The sequence below is a fragment of the Micromesistius poutassou genome (assembly GCF_964030765.1).
Source record: "Micromesistius poutassou genome assembly, chromosome: 17".
Lineage (NCBI taxonomy): Eukaryota > Metazoa > Chordata > Actinopteri > Gadiformes > Gadidae > Micromesistius > Micromesistius poutassou.
The window spans coordinates 11,813,986-11,831,169 of NC_140287.1; the positions used below are offsets into that span (position 1 = coordinate 11,813,986).

Below are 17,184 nucleotides of genomic sequence, written 5' to 3' on the forward strand. Positions count from 1 at the left end.
GGGAACCTTCTAAAGAAGGTTTGTCTCTGTAAATTACCTGAAGACTGACGTGGAGGAAAAGCCATTTATAGTGCAGAGTGTACCGCTTTATAAAAACATGGCATCATAAAATATGAAACAGGATAAAAAAAAATAACATAACAAATTTGACATATTACAAGATTGTCTTTGGTGGTCACATGTCAGAGCAATGAAAAGTCTGCAGTCAACGTTTGGTTTTACACAAGAACATGAGGACAAGAGAGAGAGCGCCTTGCAGCTGAACCATGAAGACCTTGCCTCGTGGGCTTCAGCAGAGACATCAGGCCTTGTCCAGCTAAGAGCTTTCAGACGAGGCCTTCATAAACTACTGAGGCCAACAACAGGAAAGGACTTCTTATGAAATGTATATATAATTATATCACAAGTTTGCCTATTATTTAATGTCATACACACAGCTGCAATATCAAAGTATATATAATGGTGCAATTGGATTTTTTTTTGCCACAAAATCTAATGGCAATCTGAATGTTACAATAAATCGATTCAGGCAAATAGCCAAGACTTTGTCTTTTCCATTTTGTGAACATGGTCTTTGTAGATAGTCAAAATATGGCATGATGAAATCACAATTATACTACTTGAGGTTCTTCTTGATCATCATGTAGTGAAATGAGCTTCAATCTACCAGCTCCTGGTGACACACACACTCCTACTGCATGAACTCTTCTGCTCTCTGCAGGGCCTCCTTCAGGAAGGCCATGTAGGTGGAGGTGGAGGGGTCCTCAAAGCCTGCAGAGAAGCTGAACGTAGCGCCCTCCTCCTCCGGCTTCATGGCCGTCTCGTCCAGGAAGCTGTTGGCGTTGATATGGTGGACCTGAAAACCAGTAAAAAGACTAGTCACACGGAATTCATCAAGGCAGAATTACGCTAATGGATACTTATTGTGTGATGGAAGTAGCATTCAATACAAGACTAATAGTAATCTTTGCCATTTAAGTATGCATATATATTCAAATTCTACATAGCCAGCGCTACTTACGATGATACCGTTAGGCAGTGCTACTTACGATGGTACCAGAGCAGAGGTACTTACGATGGTACCATTAGGCAGTGCTACTTACGATGGTACCGTTAGGCAGCGCTACGATCATCTCGACTGGGAAGTTGTACTTCTCGAGGTGCAGTTGGGCTTTTTGGCCCAGAACCAGGTTCTGCTCATCAGTCTGAAACATGAATCATATTTATAGAAGAGACTCTCAGCAGAACATTGATGATCGCTGTTTACTGTTAACATCCTGTTAGCACCCTGTTGGCTCTACAGACCTGCATGTGCTCCAGCTCTCTGACCAGAGACCAGCTGCTGATGAAGCTGAGGTTCAGTAGGGCGAGGACGGGCGGGCTCTCCAGGACTGTCTCCCGGAGGGTCCGCCCAGAACCTACCGGAAGAGAAGAGAAGAGAGAGGAGGTGAAGCCAACAGCAGGCCCTGACAGGGCTCTTTCCCCGGGCAGCCATCTTGGTTCTAAGATTAGCACGTACTATTTCAACTAGGGGGTGGGGAGTTTCAGAAATGTTGACTAGCCCCCTGATATCAGATCTGTAGTTTACGCGGTACAGCCCAACTTCTATCTGGACATGTTGCTACTGTGTTTGTGTTTGCAAAATACAGCGTAATGCGTTGTAATGGACTGGTGCTGCTAACTAGGCTGACAATAGCTTACCTGGCTAGAAATGGTATTGCTATGAGTTTCTGCTTATCTCAGATATTGAGCAGCCTACGACAGTTGAGTGTGATCTCACCTCAGCAGGACTGGTCGTCCAGCGCACCCCAGAGCACGATGGAGTGCACCAGTTTGTGTTCGGCCCCAGCGCGCTCGAAGGCCTCAGGAAGGGGCAGGTAGGACACCTGGGAACACAGTCACTTCATCAGGAGCGGCTCTGCTAGACCCCCGGAGGACGGGGACGTTATCCAGATGGAGATCAGAGGTTTGTCCAGCTCACCCCCCCTGCAGTGCACGCCTTTGCCACATTCATTTTTATTTCATATATGTACCAGACTGGCTCACCCATCAGACTTTAGATGTTCATCTTCAGTCTGGTGTGTGGGACTATGCTCGTGGTAACGTACCTTCTTGAAGGGGTAGAAGGTGACCTCCAGGTGGCGCTGCGCCTCCTGCCGGCTGACCTCAGCGGTCCAGTGGATGTCCTCGAAGACGAAGTGGATGGGCTCCGGACCACGGCTCTCCACCAGGCGGCCCTCCTCGTCTGTGACGAATGGGGGCGTAGACGGGCCGCTGGAGAGGAGCTCCAACTGTAGACAAACATAGAATATAATTCATCCGCTCGTCCTCCCCTGAGGAGCGGGCTGATGATGTGAGAGTCCCTGTACATGGTTCTGCTCAGTTCTGCTCGCTGTATAGAACTATGTAGATGTAACCCATAGCCTCCCATGTTGTCCCTCCCATGAACCACAGAGAGATTCTCTATGTCAACACACAGCATGGGATTTGTCCCACTGTTTGTAGACATTCCAGAACATTAATGTTTCATAGGAACATCTTTTGGGTTTCCCTGGTCTCAGATGCTTCTTCTGCAAGCATAAACCATTTCGGACGTCTGGGTTAATGTGTCAAGACGAGGACCTCATTCCTAAAATATACTTTATGGAACATGTATTGCTTTGTTTGGTGGTTCCCTGCAGGCGTACCTGAGGCAGGAAGCCGATGTCCACCTCCATGTTGCTGCTCTCGCTGCCTCCATACAGCCACTCCATGTCCACGTTCAGAGGCCTGTGGAGACATGAAGATCAGGACATGTATGATCTAGGACAGATGTGATCTAGGAAAGATGTGATCTAGGACATGTATGATCTTGGACAGATGTGATCTAGGACAGATGTGATCCAGGACAGATGCAAGGTGGAGGTTCAGGGAGGACCTGGAGGAAGGCCTACCTGTCGTTGGGGACATAGAGTTGAAAGTGGCGGACATGAGAGGCGTCCTTTGAGATGATGATGTTTCCGGTGAACTGGCCTGGAGTAAACCAGAAAGGGAAGTCTGGAACCTCGTTGAGCTGGAACTCTGCATGCACCCTGCAGCGGTGGAGAGCAGGAGAGAGAGGCACCCTTTAAATGTCAGCAGACAGAAGATAAACCCAGGGTCTAGAGACAGCGATCAAAGTTGACACCTTCTGGATAACATGTTTATAAAATGTTGACCTCATATCAAGACCCCCCTCAGCTGAAGACGATGTCGTAGTAGGAGTCACTGAACCCCTCACCTGAACATGATGTCGTAGTAGAAGTCACTGAACCCCTCACCTGAACATGATGTCGTAGCAGAAGTCACTGAACCCCTCACCTGAATACGATGTCGTAGTAGAAGTCACTGGAGGCCCGCAAACAGGCCACTGCGCCCTGTGGGGCGAAGCGGGACTTGACGAAGGGCCGCGGGTGGAACATGCTCAGCAGGGCGTGGAGGAACACCTGCTGGGAGCACAACACCTCGTCAGTCACGGGCCGGACTTGACTTGGGTCAAAGGTCAAAGCGCCCGAGGGGATTCACCTCTTTGCCCTTAGGGGGGGGCGGGTTGTAGCGGTTGTTGGGAAGGTACCCCGTGAAGATGTTGAGCTCGCTGGGGATCACCCACCAGGTGTCCCCCACCTCATGCTTGTTCTTCGGTGGCAGGAAGACCCTGAACTGGCCAGCGGAGAAGGTAGAGGAGGGCGTGGCCGGGGCCCTCCAGGCACGGAGCCCGCTCAGGGAGCTGTGGGTCACCTGGAACGAGGTTGGAGACTGTTTTTATAGGCGTGAGGATTTAATGAAGTCTGCTGAGCAGCTGCCCTCAAACATACATTTGAAGCATTTAATGTTTGAGGCATGTCATTATGCAACTCTTTATATATCTTTATTTATATAATGTCGAGTCTAGTATATAATAGCATTTGTCAAGCAAATTATATTATGTTTGACGGAGGTTAGTGGTTTTCTCAAGAGTGTCTCTCTCACACAGCATTGCCACTGCAAGGCTGAATTCCAACCAAAATGAGAACTGAATCCCCCGTTCCACTTTAGCTGCTGGGCGTCGTACCCCCAGGAAGCCATCCTTGCTCTTGGTCATGGAGTCCATCTGCAGAGGCTGCATGGTCGCCTCCAGCACCAGAGTCTCTCCGTTGGGGTCATGGCTCTCCTCCTCTTCAAACTCTCCTGGAGAAGTAATCCCTGGAGAAAAGTCAGAGAAGGCATCACTTATCGATACCAGAGTGTATATCACAAGGCTAAGGCAAGAGGGAGAGATTCTGAGGCAGAAGGATGAACTACGTGGTGATGATGGCATACCTGTGAGTTTCTCCGCAATAGGTCTGAACTCCTCTGGACTGAGATATGAATCGTGGTCCGTGTCCAGAGAGTTGAAGAGGAAAAGGCCCTCTGCTCCTAGGATCTTCATGCTCTCCTCCTATTGGGGAACACGTGCATCTCTGATTGGCTCTATATGGCAACATGGCATAGTTGTAGATTGTTTTGATGTGTTCAATATTATGGCTTGGGAAAATAAAAATCGAAATAGCTTAAACAAGGAAACTATCGGCTATATTCCAAACATGCTTTACACAGTAAATGCGAGGACTCGGCTGGTTCGTCCATTTACTGCGTGCAGCTGTGCAGACCCAGACCCCCCCCCTTGTAAACACACATTTCACACTCAGGGGGGACGGTTGTTCCTATCGAGGTGCGTGGCAGGGAGATTTAGGTCATTATTTAAGAGCGTCTGGAGAATAGCAAAATGTACAATGACGATCTGGGAGCCTACTTGATATAATACTTGTATCTATGCGTTCTTAATATATACTTACATGACGTTTGAGTTGCTGACCACCCTGGTAATATTTTATGCCAAAAGCGAGAACAGGGACTACAGCAAACACCGCCAGAGTAGCCAGCGCTCGGGTGATCCAGCAGCCGCTTCTCCCGGCAGAGGGCGGCCCACCGAGCCCCCGTCTCACGGGGTCGGGCTGCTCTTCTCGGTCTGCTCCTTGATCCACGTCTCCGGCCATCATGCCCTCAAATCCAGCAATTGAGACTATTTAGACCATACTTTGCAAATAGCCTCCTGGACTGAAATTATATCTTGTAATCAGGAGTGAAACGAACCATTTATAGTCCGGTAATATACTGCTTTGTGGCATTCAATCCCATCACTCGACTACAAAAATGTAGCGTCACTTTTTTACTGTTTACCCTCACATCCAATCAGAACCTACGTTGGGCTGCCTGCTCTCTTAAAGGGCCAGTCTGAACCTTGGCTCAATACATCCCATCCCTTTCAGAGGGACGGGATTCAGGGAATGGATTAAGGGCCAGTCTGAACCTTGGCTCTCTTAAAGTTCCCATATCATCTTTTATCTGGAAAGACAATGTTGCTTAGCAAAAAAAAAAATAGATATATTTCAAAGTATTTTTTGTGTCCAACAAACATTGTCAACTCTTTGACAACCCATTGTCATCACTTTCTCCCGTCGTCTTCGTCCTCCTCTTCTCCCTCCAGGCTCTCCAGCTCCTCTTGGGCCGCCTACTGCATCTCTTGGGTCGCCTTGTTCTAGGTGGAGGCCTTCATCAAGCTCCTCATCTGGCTTGGTGGCCAGGTTTACCCAGGTACAGTGACCCAGAACCAGGGGTTCATCAGGCCTTCATGGATGCACCTTAGAGAGGGGAGGCGTCCACACCCACAGTCGCCACACAGCCCCCACCTAAGGGGTCCCCAAAACCCAGCCCTGATTGTTCAGGGGGCCCGGCGCTGATGATCAGGCCGCCTGTGCCCCCGCCAGGGGCTGCGCAATGGCGGAGTAGGCAACTTGCCTCTGGGACAGTACACCCACGGACCCCCTCTGGGTGTGGACGCCCTCCTCGGCCAAACCCCAGAGTCTGCCTTAGATTTGTGGGGGTGGTCGGGGACCACCTCAGGGACCCCGTCCTCTGCCACTTGACGTCTGGCCAGTCCACGGGCATGCCGGTGGCTGGGCCAAGGATGGGCCTCAGCTGCCATTGCTGCAGCTCGAGGCCGGCCCTGTCGTGCAGCCACAGTGCATGGGCGGACTCGGCCGTCTCTGTGGCGGGAAGGGTGGCAGCCACTGGACGCCGGTGATGCGTGGCCCGGGCGGTGGCCTGGGGTTCCAGACCCGGTCCTTCCCCTGCCCGGACTGGAGCCTCAGTCTCTGTGCCGAGGGTGATGGCTGCCCAAGCCACGTCCACCCGGGCACCCCCAACGTGTCAGCAGGTCTAGACCGTTGATGCATGGGTCCCGGATGTCAGCGAGCCAAAACTTGTGCACCACCTCCTGTTCACCCAGCCGGACGATGAGCCGCTTCCTGCCCCTCATGCCGGTCTCCTCTCCCGTCACCGCTGACAGCTGGACGCTGGTCTGCGTCCATGCCCCTGGGAGGACACCATGACGCACCAGGGAAACGGTCGATCCAGTGTCCACCAGGGCCCGACAGCACCTAGGTGTACACCAATGACTGCACCACTGCAACCACCTAATGTCACTACCGCAAAGGCCCCAGGAGGGCACGGGTAGGTCCAACTAATAACGGTTTGAACCCTCCCAGGAACCTTTGCGGCACTCGGGACTGGAGTCCACCATAGTATGTTATAGGCAATATTATAATTTTTCTAACAACACAAATATGTAAAATTAAATATTTTGCCTTAACCTAAATCAGAATATTATATAATTTATATAAAGGCCTATGCAATTGTCTTTTATAGGCATAATCATAGAAGAGATTATATTTAAAGGGCCAGTCTGAACCCTACTATTTTACTTTGAAACTTAATCTTATTAATCTATTAATAATGCTAAAAACAAAAATGTAAATGTACACAATCACCCAGTTTTATCTCTTTATTGAATAATAAAATGGACATGTAGGTCGGACATTTGAGTTACACTATTCACTCAAATATATAATTGTTTATATAATATTGGCATGGGAAATCCTTTTGATAGGACTTCAAGTACATATTTTAATCACAATACTAATACACAGAATCATTAATACACAGAATCATTGTATGGTCAGAAACAGTCCATTCTCAATCCTTGTAGGGTCAGGCACAGTCCATTTTTAATCATTGTAGGATCATGAACAGTCCATTTCAATCCATTTCCTCTTCAATTGGCTGCGTTGTGACTTCTATCGTCTTGGGGGCGACGTAGGACCCCATGCCGGCGGCCCTCTCCGCCTCTGCCTGGGTATAGGGCTCCTCTCTGAGGAGTTTCAGCCTGGAGAATGGACGCAGAGAACCAGACAGCATTACCATGGGGACCAGTCACCAGACAGCATTACCAAAGAGACCAGGGTCACCAGACAGCATTACCATGAGACCAGGAACCCATTTGGATTTGCCTAATTCACCTATTATTATTAATACCATCATCATTAACAACTTGGAATAATGAGGGCTATTCTGGATTTTTGTTGTTGTTGATATATTCTAGTATTGGTCGAGGCTGTCATACGGTGCGTTGGAAAAATCAGTTGAAACAAGTTTTGATTGACAGTTTTAACAATAGTGCTAATTAGGGACTCATGCCAAAACAGATTACATTTATTCATCTTTTTGTATGGTAACCACAAATTAGAGAGTGAAATGTGCTGATTTGACTGCCTGCCTCCTTTGGAGACCTCCTTTGGAGACCTCCTTTGGAGACCTCCTCCATCCAAACTCCTTTAGAGTTTGGATTTGAGACCGCTCCTGGCTGGTTTATGGTCATTTAGTTTCAAAATCGTGCACTTTTCTGCTCTATTGCTTCCCACTCTTGAATTTTTCCAACAGCCATGTCAAGATATCAATATTAATCAAAATAAACATTTATATGCATAAATGTATTGCTTAAGTATGGTATCTTACTGTTTTTTGTGGATTTTTGTTTTGAAGTGTTCTTTCAATGACCTCATATCCACAAAATATCTCCTGTCAGAAAAAAGAAAAAAAGTGAAATATGATGATGATACATCACCGTCCTTACGTAAACAAATATCCCAGTATGATGGGAATGGAGACATCATTAAATATGATATAAATATGATGTTCATATCCTCACGCGCAGGTTATGCAGTAGTGCTGGGCACAGCCAGTGACGTCAAAGTCCACCTCTTGGTGGAGGAGCTTGGTGGCCACTTCAGGCTTCAGGTCGGAGTGGATCTGATCCAAGTCTTTAGTCCTGCGCTTCGTCTTCCACTTCCTTGCCTTGTTTTTATGCGAATCACTGTTGTGGTTCCCGTACGATTTTGATTTCCCCATGATTCTAGGATTCCAAATAAAACGTCATGGATTCAGAACAGCGATCAAATTAAATATAAAAGTGCGACGTTGTTTTGGATTCGAGCCTGTTTGTATTCAAAACACACAACACACGCTTCAGCTGTTGAAACATCGTAGCTTATATTACACTGGGGACACTTACACGGTTCGTTTCTACGCAGTCCGCGTTATTGACATTACATATCCTAAGACGATAATAGAGATAATAGATCATATTACTTGAGAAATATGTGAACGTGAGCTCAGTTTGCTTACCTTTAACACGTGCACGCCACCAGGAGGATCGTTTCCGGGTTAATGCAGACGTTAATTTCTCCCGGCAGAGGGCAGCAGATTCTTTTGACAACAAAAACGCCTGGAAAGTCAAATAAATAAAAGTTCGTTCCAGTATCAGATGTTTTCAAACACAAAAAATTGCACGACTCAGGATTCTGATTAAATAGTATGTGTAAAAAAAATTGGAAGCCAGATGCATGCAGACGATGGAAGCGCGAGACCGGAGAGCAGGGCGCCGCGTCACGTGACCACACACCGCGCTGCTCGCCGCGTCACGTGACCACAGACCGCGCTACGCGCCGCGGAGGAGAGGGAAGATGGCGGAGCGCGAAGGCGGCGGAGCGGACCTGGAGTGGAGCAGCCGGGCCTCGGACAGCACGGATGACATCCTGGTGGCCATGGAGACCCTGCTGGCCACGTTGAGGGCCTTCGAAGATGTCCTCCGGCATCAGGAGATATCTGCAACGTCTTCCTCTGAATACTGCGACAACTTCTGCCAGGTAATGACGTCCTGCTGGTGCTAAGCACGCAATATTGTTTTCCTCATAGCATTCAAGCTAGGCTACTACCAGGGCCCGACAGAAGCCTCTGCATATACAAATGTCCTATTGCGTTCAGCATGCCCAAGACAACCTTTTAACGTAAAATAAGATAACAAAGAATGCATTGATCGCGATGCATATGGAACAAATTAGGAAAATTTGCAACATAAGTCCTATGCACCAGAAAAATCTCCCACCTGCATATATTTTACTAGTATTGCATTTTATCACATTATCATATCACATTCACATTTCAGGCTATTTCATGCATGATTTTGGCCCTGTCGTGAGGTTGGCCCCTGTCGTGAAGTTGGCCCCCGTCATGAGGTTGATCCCCGTCAGGATTTTGGCCCCTGTCATGAGGTTGGCCCCAGTCATGTTGTAGGCCCCAATCATGTTGTAGCCCCTGTCATGATGTTGGCCTCTGTCGTGGTGTTGGCCCCTGTCATGTTGTGGGCCCTCTCATGGTGTTGGCCCCTGTGCGCTCCATGTTGGACCCTCTGTGCTCCATGTTGGTCCCTGTTATGAGGTTGGCCCCTCTGTGCGCCATGTTGGTCCCTGTTATTAGGTTGGCCCCTGTGTGTTCATGTTGGCCCCTGTGCGCTCCATGTTCTCTGCTGGGCGGGGCGCTGGGTGGGGGGTTGTGTGGAACATGGATCAGAGATGAGGCTGTGCTGCTGTACAGGACACCAAGTGGGAAATAAGCTATTACTCACTTCATTTACATAACCACCATTATTTTAACCTGAAGACCAGCTCATTGTTTTGCATGATACGTCCCCACCACAATGCATTTAACGCCTCCATTTCACAACTTTTTTTAATGGTATAATCTCACTCACAAAAATTCGGTGATAAGTTATGTATGGCCACTGTGGAAAAGTTGCATGCAGAATTACTGCAGGGCATTTCTTGGTTATTATTGCAAACTTTTGCTTTGAATTGACCAGGCATATTGGACTGATTTGGATGATTATACTTTTGAAAAGCCAACTCTAATGTTGATCTATGAAGATAAACTATTTTAGTTTACCCCCGTGGAGAGAATATATATATTTAGCGAAAGGGGACCTCAAAGAACATACAGAAGTCTTCAAGGAGTGTCTGGTCAGCTCTTGAGATGTTGATTGTGCCAGTGGTTGTGGTAACTTCCGTGCGGTAAGGACGTTTTGAATAATAGTAATCTCTAAATAAATGAGCTCTTAACAGGGAGTGCCACAGAGGGCTGCTCAGCTGTGTGTTGGATCGTTAAGACCTGTATGAGATGGGTAATGGAGGCAAGATAGAGATGACACTGACTGGACACAGTCTCGTTTATAGTTTTGTGATGTATGAAGCAGCTCATGTGCATCCACAAAAAATAACATAAATTGCTTACTTAATCTCCGCCAATAGATCGGATTAAGTCACATGAGTAGTAGTAGTAATATGAGTTCTCGCACTCAGCGGTGATAACCCATATACCCCTCAAGCAACTGAGCTGGCCTTGCTGTCCTGATTAAACTTGCCTGCAACATTTTGTAGGAAAAATGTCCTAGTTCTTGTTACTATGCCTCCTACCCTCATAATGTTGTACCCTACTTTACTGTGCGTTGAGCATGTAATCGATTTCAATACACACCAGAAGGAGGGTGGGCGTGTTATCCCCATGGTTACAACCCACGGCAACTTTGTGATACTTTTTTAGTACTGTCTTTGTGTATGAGCTAGTTATGGGCAAAACGATTCTTTTCCAGGAATCACTTCTTTCAGTTCCCTTCACTATCACAAATCGTTCGTTTGATTCGTTCAGTTTGTTAAGTCAGATGCTCTGTTACATAATTTGGCAGAGAATCTCAGGTGTCTGGCCCCAGCCCTTTGCTTATAAATAAGGGGTACACCCGCAAATGGAGCCTTTTTTACACCCTGCCCTACCATAAGGGTACTGGCAGCGGTGGAAACGCCAGCCGTAATTGAGCTGTGCCAAACCGTACCTTCACTAGTCCACCATCCGCACTGAACCGAACCGCACCACATGGTGGAAACGAGGGGGCATAAAACACCAGGTTTCAGACAGTTACGGTCCTCTGAAAACAGCAAATTTCTGTAGCATTAGCCTACAACGCTGCTTGCTCATCATTTGTTTACCCAAGGCAACGCGATTGCTACCTGCTGTAGTACTCTCACTGGCTGAAACATTGAGAACATTTTAGACTCAATCAATATAAGGTTGAGGGAGACAAAGCTCTGTTTGTTTGTATCTTTTATTTGCGTGACTATTTTTGTTTTACGTTAAAAATTACCGATTACCTACTTACTATTCATTCAGATTCATAGCCTACATCCTGAATTGCAGGGCCTGGAGAAGCTTACACTGCATATACAGACCTACTTTATGGCCATTCCACCAGCCATTGCTATTTGACCCATTGTTGTTATTCTGATATTAGTTTCCATTTTTTGTGTGTCTCTCAATGTCTATTTTAAATGCAATTAGAAATCTGGGACATTTTGTTTCATTTTGTTTATATGCTACAGGTTGAAAGTCTAAATTAATATGTAACTTACTTGGTCCTTTTAAGTATAGTAGTAGTAGATTACTTTATTATCCCCGTGGGGCAGTTGGGTATAACATTGCTTGGGGAGTCCAATTCCTCCACTGAAATGGGTGGAAAGTGCTTTTACAACTCTGCTAGTTAGCGATCTATCTGTTCTCTGCATGTAGTTGTGTTGAGCAAATGCTGCTGAGGGAGGTAGGCTATTTGATTGATTTGCTGTATTGTCCAATCATGTGGTGATTAAAAAAACAACAACAGAAAAGCCATACCATTGGCCTGGGCCGCACACTGGTGCGACCCGAGGGCGAACTTTCTTGCGCCAATAAAAAGTCTCTGCTTGATAGACAGCAAAAAGTTTGCAAGTTTTCATTGACTTCAATGTGGCCGGCACCCCTGACTTGGAGGAGGGCTTCATTGCAAATGACAAATAACAAGCCTAGCCCAAAGAATTGACGTTCATATACGCATTTAAATGGTTGCTGGCGGTGGCAAGTACGGTCTATCACACAATTAAACAAGGATAAACGCTATGTATTTTTGTTGATTTATTTCGTATTTATAATAGTTTATTCAAAGTTGGCAGATATATTCGAGTGAATATTTCACGGAGGGGCGGCGCCCATTGGCCCACCGCCACTGATGCCTAGTATGATCACGTTATAATAAGCAATGTTGTATCTGAAATGTGCCACACATCGCAGCGTTATATTATAGGTGCCTGAGAAGCCCAACTCTCACTCATACACAGATACTAAATAAACCACTGCTCAGACGGAGCTCCACCATCCATACGCACCGTAGAGTTTTGCTATAGGTGCCCGAGAAGCCTTGCCCTCTCTCGGACACTAGCATCAAAACCAAGGGCTGCCCAGACCGAGCAGCACACATCCACACAGACGTACACTCCTGTCTTCACTCCTGTTTCACTCCTGGATTTCATGTCCACAAAACGGAAGGACGGAACAGCGACTCGGGACCGTTAGCATAGTGGATTCGGTCTCGTTTTCAGTTACACCCTTATTCCTGAGCAATGGATGCGGCTCCCATCACCTTTACTATGCTATTCTAGCAGTTTGCAGATAGGACTGCTTAGTTGCAGTAGACCTGTGTGTCCTCAAATGCATTTAAACATTTGACAGAGCAGTCCGCTGGGAGTTTGAGATGAGTTGACTTCTACTGCCTGGACTTTTGGCCCTCGTTATAATATGAAGATTAAAGTAATTCTTGTGTTTTCTTTGTTTACCCACTTTGAGAGCTGCAGGCGAGCTCACCTGAGCCTGCGAGATTTCTCCCTTTCTTTTGTTCAGTCGATTCCCTTAAGGCCCAATCAGTAGCCCCCCCCCACCCCAAATGACAGCTGGGATCCACTCCGTTAAACCAACATCTCCCCAAGGTGTCTACCCAAACCGACAATCACAAACACCTCCCATCGTGTGTTTAAACGGTTCTGTCTGTTTGATTCCAGGCCCTGATGCACTACGCGGGTAGCAGGAACTCTGTGGAGCACGGCCTTCCACTGCTGGAGGTCTACTGCCTCTCCATCAACTGCTTTGCATCGGCGCGGTCCCACCTCACGGCGCAGTCCGACAGCGTGGCTCTGGTTCTCAAGAGACTGGCCTTGTAAGTGGGGATGAAACGTTTTCTTATGAAGTTTGCTTTATTCAAAGTGTTGTACATGAACACTAGAGAGGAACCCCAGTGCATTATCTGTAGTGGAGGTTTCCTTGGGCCTATGTTTTGTTTGGTCGGAACAGAAACTGTTTTCTGAACTTAATAGTCCAGTGTGTTAAATTAAGGTGGCCACTTTATTTGAGGGTACAGATTGCAACCAACTGAATCTCCCCCCCCCCCTCCCCCTCCCCTCCCTTTCCAACAACTACCGTGGCCTGTACTTGCCTGTATTGTCTAAGGTACTTTTCAAGTGATGCGGTTCCATGATTTGTATTTAGTGATTTAGTTAGTAAATGTTTAACAAGTAAAGGTCCTATTACATTTACTCAATTTGATCGTTCATGTCAATAAAATAATTACAAACAATTGCTGCAACACATGCTGCAATTTGGTTCAAAAGCAACAGTAATCGCACATAGGTCGATTTTTGACTGCTTTAGCCTGTGCATAAATCAGTTTAACCAATCACAATCAGGTATGTTTTTCAGTCACTACGGAAAGTGCACATGTTGCAGGACATGGCGGAGGTCCCAGCCTACGTTTCGCAACACGCAGCCCTTCTTGAATAAAGGTTGCTTTTGATAACATGACTTGTGCAGTTGTAACAGTTTTGTCTACCAACTTTCTCTGAAAGAGTGATAGCGTTTAGTAATGAAACAGGGAAACACCCTGAAAACCGTTAACATAACATGGATGTATTAAACCCATACTATGGATGTATTAAACAGACACCATGGATGTATTAAACACACCATTGATGTATTAAACACACACCTACCTGAATCCCCTTCATCTGCCATTCCATAACTTTTTACACTTGGATTAAAAAGTGTGTGAAACTAATCAAATCCTCTAAATATACTGGAGGACAGTGCCTGCTCATCTTCATTAGGCTATATGGATATTTATAGGGCTCAAACTAAGGTAACAAAAGCACAGCAATTCTTATTGTCGTGGTATTATACACAAATTAAAATATCCTTATGAATATGATTTCCAAGTCTGTTCTGCTAGATTAACTAAATCAAACCGACACAACTTTGATGTTCAGATGATGTGGTTTTGGTACTTTTGCAGTGGATTGAGGTGGGCTTTGAGGGGTGCATCTTCATTAATGTAGGGTTAGCCTATAATTATACAGTATAATCATAATAACATAATTGTACAGTACTGAGCACTGAACAGCAGGTGTTTCCCCAGGGTTTTGGTTTGGCTCATTATCAAGGTGCTTTCCTTTTCCCCTCTTTCTCTTTGTTGTCTGCTACCGTTGTTACGGTCTGCTGCTCTCTCCTTTCTTCTGCCCTCATGTCTGAGCTTTGAGGGCCATTTGTTTTTTTCCCTTCAGTCCAGCAAATTCCCCAAATCAACGGCATGTCCTTCAATGTTTAACAGGACAGATGGTACGGTGTTACAGTGAAGTGGGGTAAATCGGGTTTTGAACACTTTTTCTTTTCTTGTGTCTAGGAGCTGTTTTGAACTATTGCTCTCCGTTCCTGAAAATGAAATCCCCTATGAAGCCTGGGTTCAGTTTCACAACTCGGTTCAGGTAAAACTGGGAGGCCTATGGTGTTATCTAGGCTTGCTAGTTTCTTTGTCTCCAACGTAAAAAGTAAATGGTGAAGAATGAATCCATTTCAATGAGTTTGGTCTCCCCACCTCTGCATCACAGATCGCCCATGAGAATCTGCAGCAGTTTGGGAGCATGGACCTCCAGGCCCTGCTGCAGATAACGGGCGAGGGCGGTGCATGGAGCAACCCCATCCTGACCGCCCTGCTCACCGGCCAGCCCACCGCTCCTCAGGATGGTGAGGAGACGGCTTCATCTCACTCTTCAGCTTCCTCTCTCTCTTCAGCTTCCTCTCTCTCTTCAGCTTCCTCTCTCTCTTCAGCTTCCTCTCTCTCTTGAGCTTCCTCTCTCTCTTCAGCTTCATCTCTCTCTTCAGCTTCCTCTCACTCTTCAGCTTCATCTCACTCTTCAGCTTCATCTCTCTTCAGCTTTATCTCTCTCTTTAGCTTTATCTCTCTCTTCAACTTCAGCTCACGCTTCATCTCACTCTTCAGCTTCAGCTCACTCTTAAACTTCATCACTCTTAAACTTCATCTCACTCTTCAGCTTCACCTCACTCTTCAGCTTCACCTCACTCTTCAGCTTCACCTCACTCTTCAGCTTCAGCTCACGCTTCATCTCAATCTTCAGCTTCATCTCAATCTTCAGCTTCATCTCACTCTTAAACTTCATCTCACTCTTCAGTTTCATCTCACTCTTCAGCTCCCTCTCACTCTTCAGCTTCATCTCTCTTCAGCATCCACCTCTTGTATTTCCTGCCGTCCAGTTAGCTAAATAGGCATAAAGGGCAGATCTTTTACTTTATGTGTTAAATGTCTCTAACCACCCTTCTTCATTGATAGTCAATACGTACATCGTATTGGAGGGGGAGGGCTTCATGGAGATGCGTGTGAAGCACTTGGAGAAGATTGGTGAGATCGCCAAGGCGGTCGTCTTAGCCAAGTCCTGCAGTGACTGCTGCCACGTGTCAAACCAAGCCACCTTCCGACACACCTTTGTGTCGCTGCTGTGCCTCCTGCTGCCCAACGAGGAGGCCATCACAGAGGTATTAAACAGAGACCGCTCGGGTATACATATTAGGAATAAAGAGTTTAAAGATCATATGCCACATTAGCCTTTCCTAGTCTGGGATTTTTTTCCTCTATTGAAGGGTTTGTTTTTATCATTAAATGGGCAGCAAGCTTCTGTAACTGTCTGTTAATGATGATGATGATTGGTTGGGTATGATGTCTCTGGATACATTTCCACAGACACAAAGTGTCCCTTTGTAAGACCTACTGATCTGTTTCTGGCTCTGTACTTATGATGTGTTGTCTCTGGTTCCCCATTGATGTTTACATGCTCACATGGGACTGCATTAAGTCATCCTAGAAGAAATATGGGAGTGGGTTGCACTTTCCTGGCTGTACAGGCAGTTTTTTTTGTTTTTTTTACAGTTTTTTCTTGCGTTACAATACTTTATGCAATAAGGGCACCTGGTAAACATTTGTTCCTGCACTTGTTTCCTGTTTTTCATTTATTTCATGATCATGCGTTCTCAATCATCTTCTCCAGATATCTAGACTTCAGTGTAAGGACGTCTTGGAGATCACATCCAACCTGGAGAAGGAGGGGGAAGCTAACACAGCCTTCATCTTGTGTACTACCTTTCTGACCCAGCAGCTTCAGCAGCAGAACCACAACAGCTCCTGGTACGTATTCATGTTAGGAAATACTTCACCTCAATGATCGGAGATGCCCTTGTCTAATCTCACCTCAGATCAGAGGACTTTTCCAGTTGATAAAATCATGGTTTTCAAAAGATATTTCACTGATTATTGTAGGACTGGAAGTATTGCTCATCAGAATCGGTCAAAGGTCTGAAGTTTGAAGTTTGAGAAAAAAACAATCTGTAATAATAAATAATTAGTGTTGTTATTATCTTTCCACCAGGGAGCTGACACTGCTGTGGAGTAAGCTCCAGAGAAAGATTGATCCTCCTCCAGAGTCCCTATTAGAACGATGCCTTCAGCTCGGTGCAATTGCCAACACTGTTCAGCACCTGCTCTACCTGGTCCGGGTCATCCGAACAGAGGTAAAGTGATCACACCCTCTTTCTGGGTCTCGAAGTTTACCATCAAGTAAAACTTAATTGTTCTTGTATTGAAACTACAGGCGCTTCCACAGCCCTTCTTCCAACGTGCTTTCTTCATACCATGGCCCTACCGACGTGATGAATGTGTGAGTTGTGTGTTATCGGACCCTAACCATAGGGTGTCCTTCTCTTTTCAGACCAAAGAGCTTGGAT

At 46.3% G+C, this 17,184-nt stretch overlaps 3 protein-coding genes across 5 annotated transcripts in view; 1 reads left to right on the top strand and 2 right to left on the bottom strand.

Annotated features, from left to right (window-relative positions):
• Positions 1 to 42: 42 nt before the first annotated feature.
• On the bottom strand, positions 43 to 5,156 carry selenon (selenoprotein N). Of its 2 annotated transcripts, none has more exons than XM_084482196.1 (12): positions 4,833 to 5,156; positions 4,318 to 4,435; positions 4,070 to 4,200; positions 3,544 to 3,756; positions 3,340 to 3,464; positions 2,934 to 3,071; positions 2,688 to 2,769; positions 2,109 to 2,291; positions 1,781 to 1,886; positions 1,306 to 1,418; positions 1,104 to 1,205; positions 43 to 856 (listed from the first exon to the last, which is right to left on the bottom strand). In XM_084482196.1, the coding sequence occupies exons 1-12, from the start codon at positions 5,034 to 5,036 to the stop codon at positions 692 to 694; spliced, it is 1,680 nt and encodes a 559-aa protein (XP_084338322.1). In that variant the 5' UTR covers positions 5,037 to 5,156; the 3' UTR covers positions 43 to 691. The 2 variants fall into 2 exon arrangements, with proteins under 2 accessions (XP_084338322.1, XP_084338321.1); XM_084482195.1 differs by having other exon boundaries at positions 3,340 to 3,467.
• A 1,709-nt stretch (positions 5,157 to 6,865) lies between these two features.
• znf593 (zinc finger protein 593) lies at positions 6,866 to 8,690 on the bottom strand. Of its 2 annotated transcripts, none has more exons than XM_084482204.1 (4): positions 8,560 to 8,690; positions 8,084 to 8,287; positions 7,891 to 7,953; positions 6,866 to 7,261 (listed from the first exon to the last, which is right to left on the bottom strand). In XM_084482204.1, the coding sequence occupies exons 2-4, from the start codon at positions 8,281 to 8,283 to the stop codon at positions 7,135 to 7,137; spliced, it is 390 nt and encodes a 129-aa protein (XP_084338330.1). In that variant the 5' UTR covers positions 8,284 to 8,287; positions 8,560 to 8,690; the 3' UTR covers positions 6,866 to 7,134. The 2 variants fall into 2 exon arrangements, with proteins under 2 accessions (XP_084338330.1, XP_084338331.1); XM_084482205.1 differs by lacking the exon at positions 8,560 to 8,690 and adding an exon at positions 8,447 to 8,556.
• Positions 8,691 to 8,889: 199 nt separating this feature from the next.
• The window catches only part of rlf (RLF zinc finger), a 12,884-nt gene continuing 4,589 nt past the window's right edge, over positions 8,890 to 17,184 (top strand). Inside the window, exons 1-8 of the mRNA XM_084482111.1 lie at positions 8,890 to 9,080; positions 13,125 to 13,279; positions 14,795 to 14,876; positions 15,000 to 15,135; positions 15,740 to 15,942; positions 16,452 to 16,588; positions 16,830 to 16,971; positions 17,169 to 17,180. Coding sequence (XP_084338237.1) covers positions 8,898 to 9,080; positions 13,125 to 13,279; positions 14,795 to 14,876; positions 15,000 to 15,135; positions 15,740 to 15,942; positions 16,452 to 16,588; positions 16,830 to 16,971; positions 17,169 to 17,180 — 1,050 coding nt within the window. The 5' untranslated portion in view covers positions 8,890 to 8,897. The remainder of the gene's footprint in view (positions 9,081 to 13,124; positions 13,280 to 14,794; positions 14,877 to 14,999; positions 15,136 to 15,739; positions 15,943 to 16,451; positions 16,589 to 16,829; positions 16,972 to 17,168; positions 17,181 to 17,184) is intronic.

What these genes read in the sequence shown, in the direction of transcription:
- znf593 (XM_084482204.1), bottom strand. Translation starts at nt 8,283, where the DNA reads ATGGGGAAATCAAAATCGTACGGGAACCACAACAGTGATTCGCATAAA. An exon ending in CACTACTGCATAACCTGCGC is followed by an intron (nt 7,954 to 8,083) that starts GTGAGGATATGA and finishes TTTTTCTGACAG; the next exon opens with GAGATATTTTGTGGATATGA. An exon ending in ACAAAAATCCACAAAAAACA is followed by an intron (nt 7,262 to 7,890) that starts GTAAGATACCAT and finishes TCCATTCTCCAG; the next exon opens with GCTGAAACTCCTCAGAGAGG.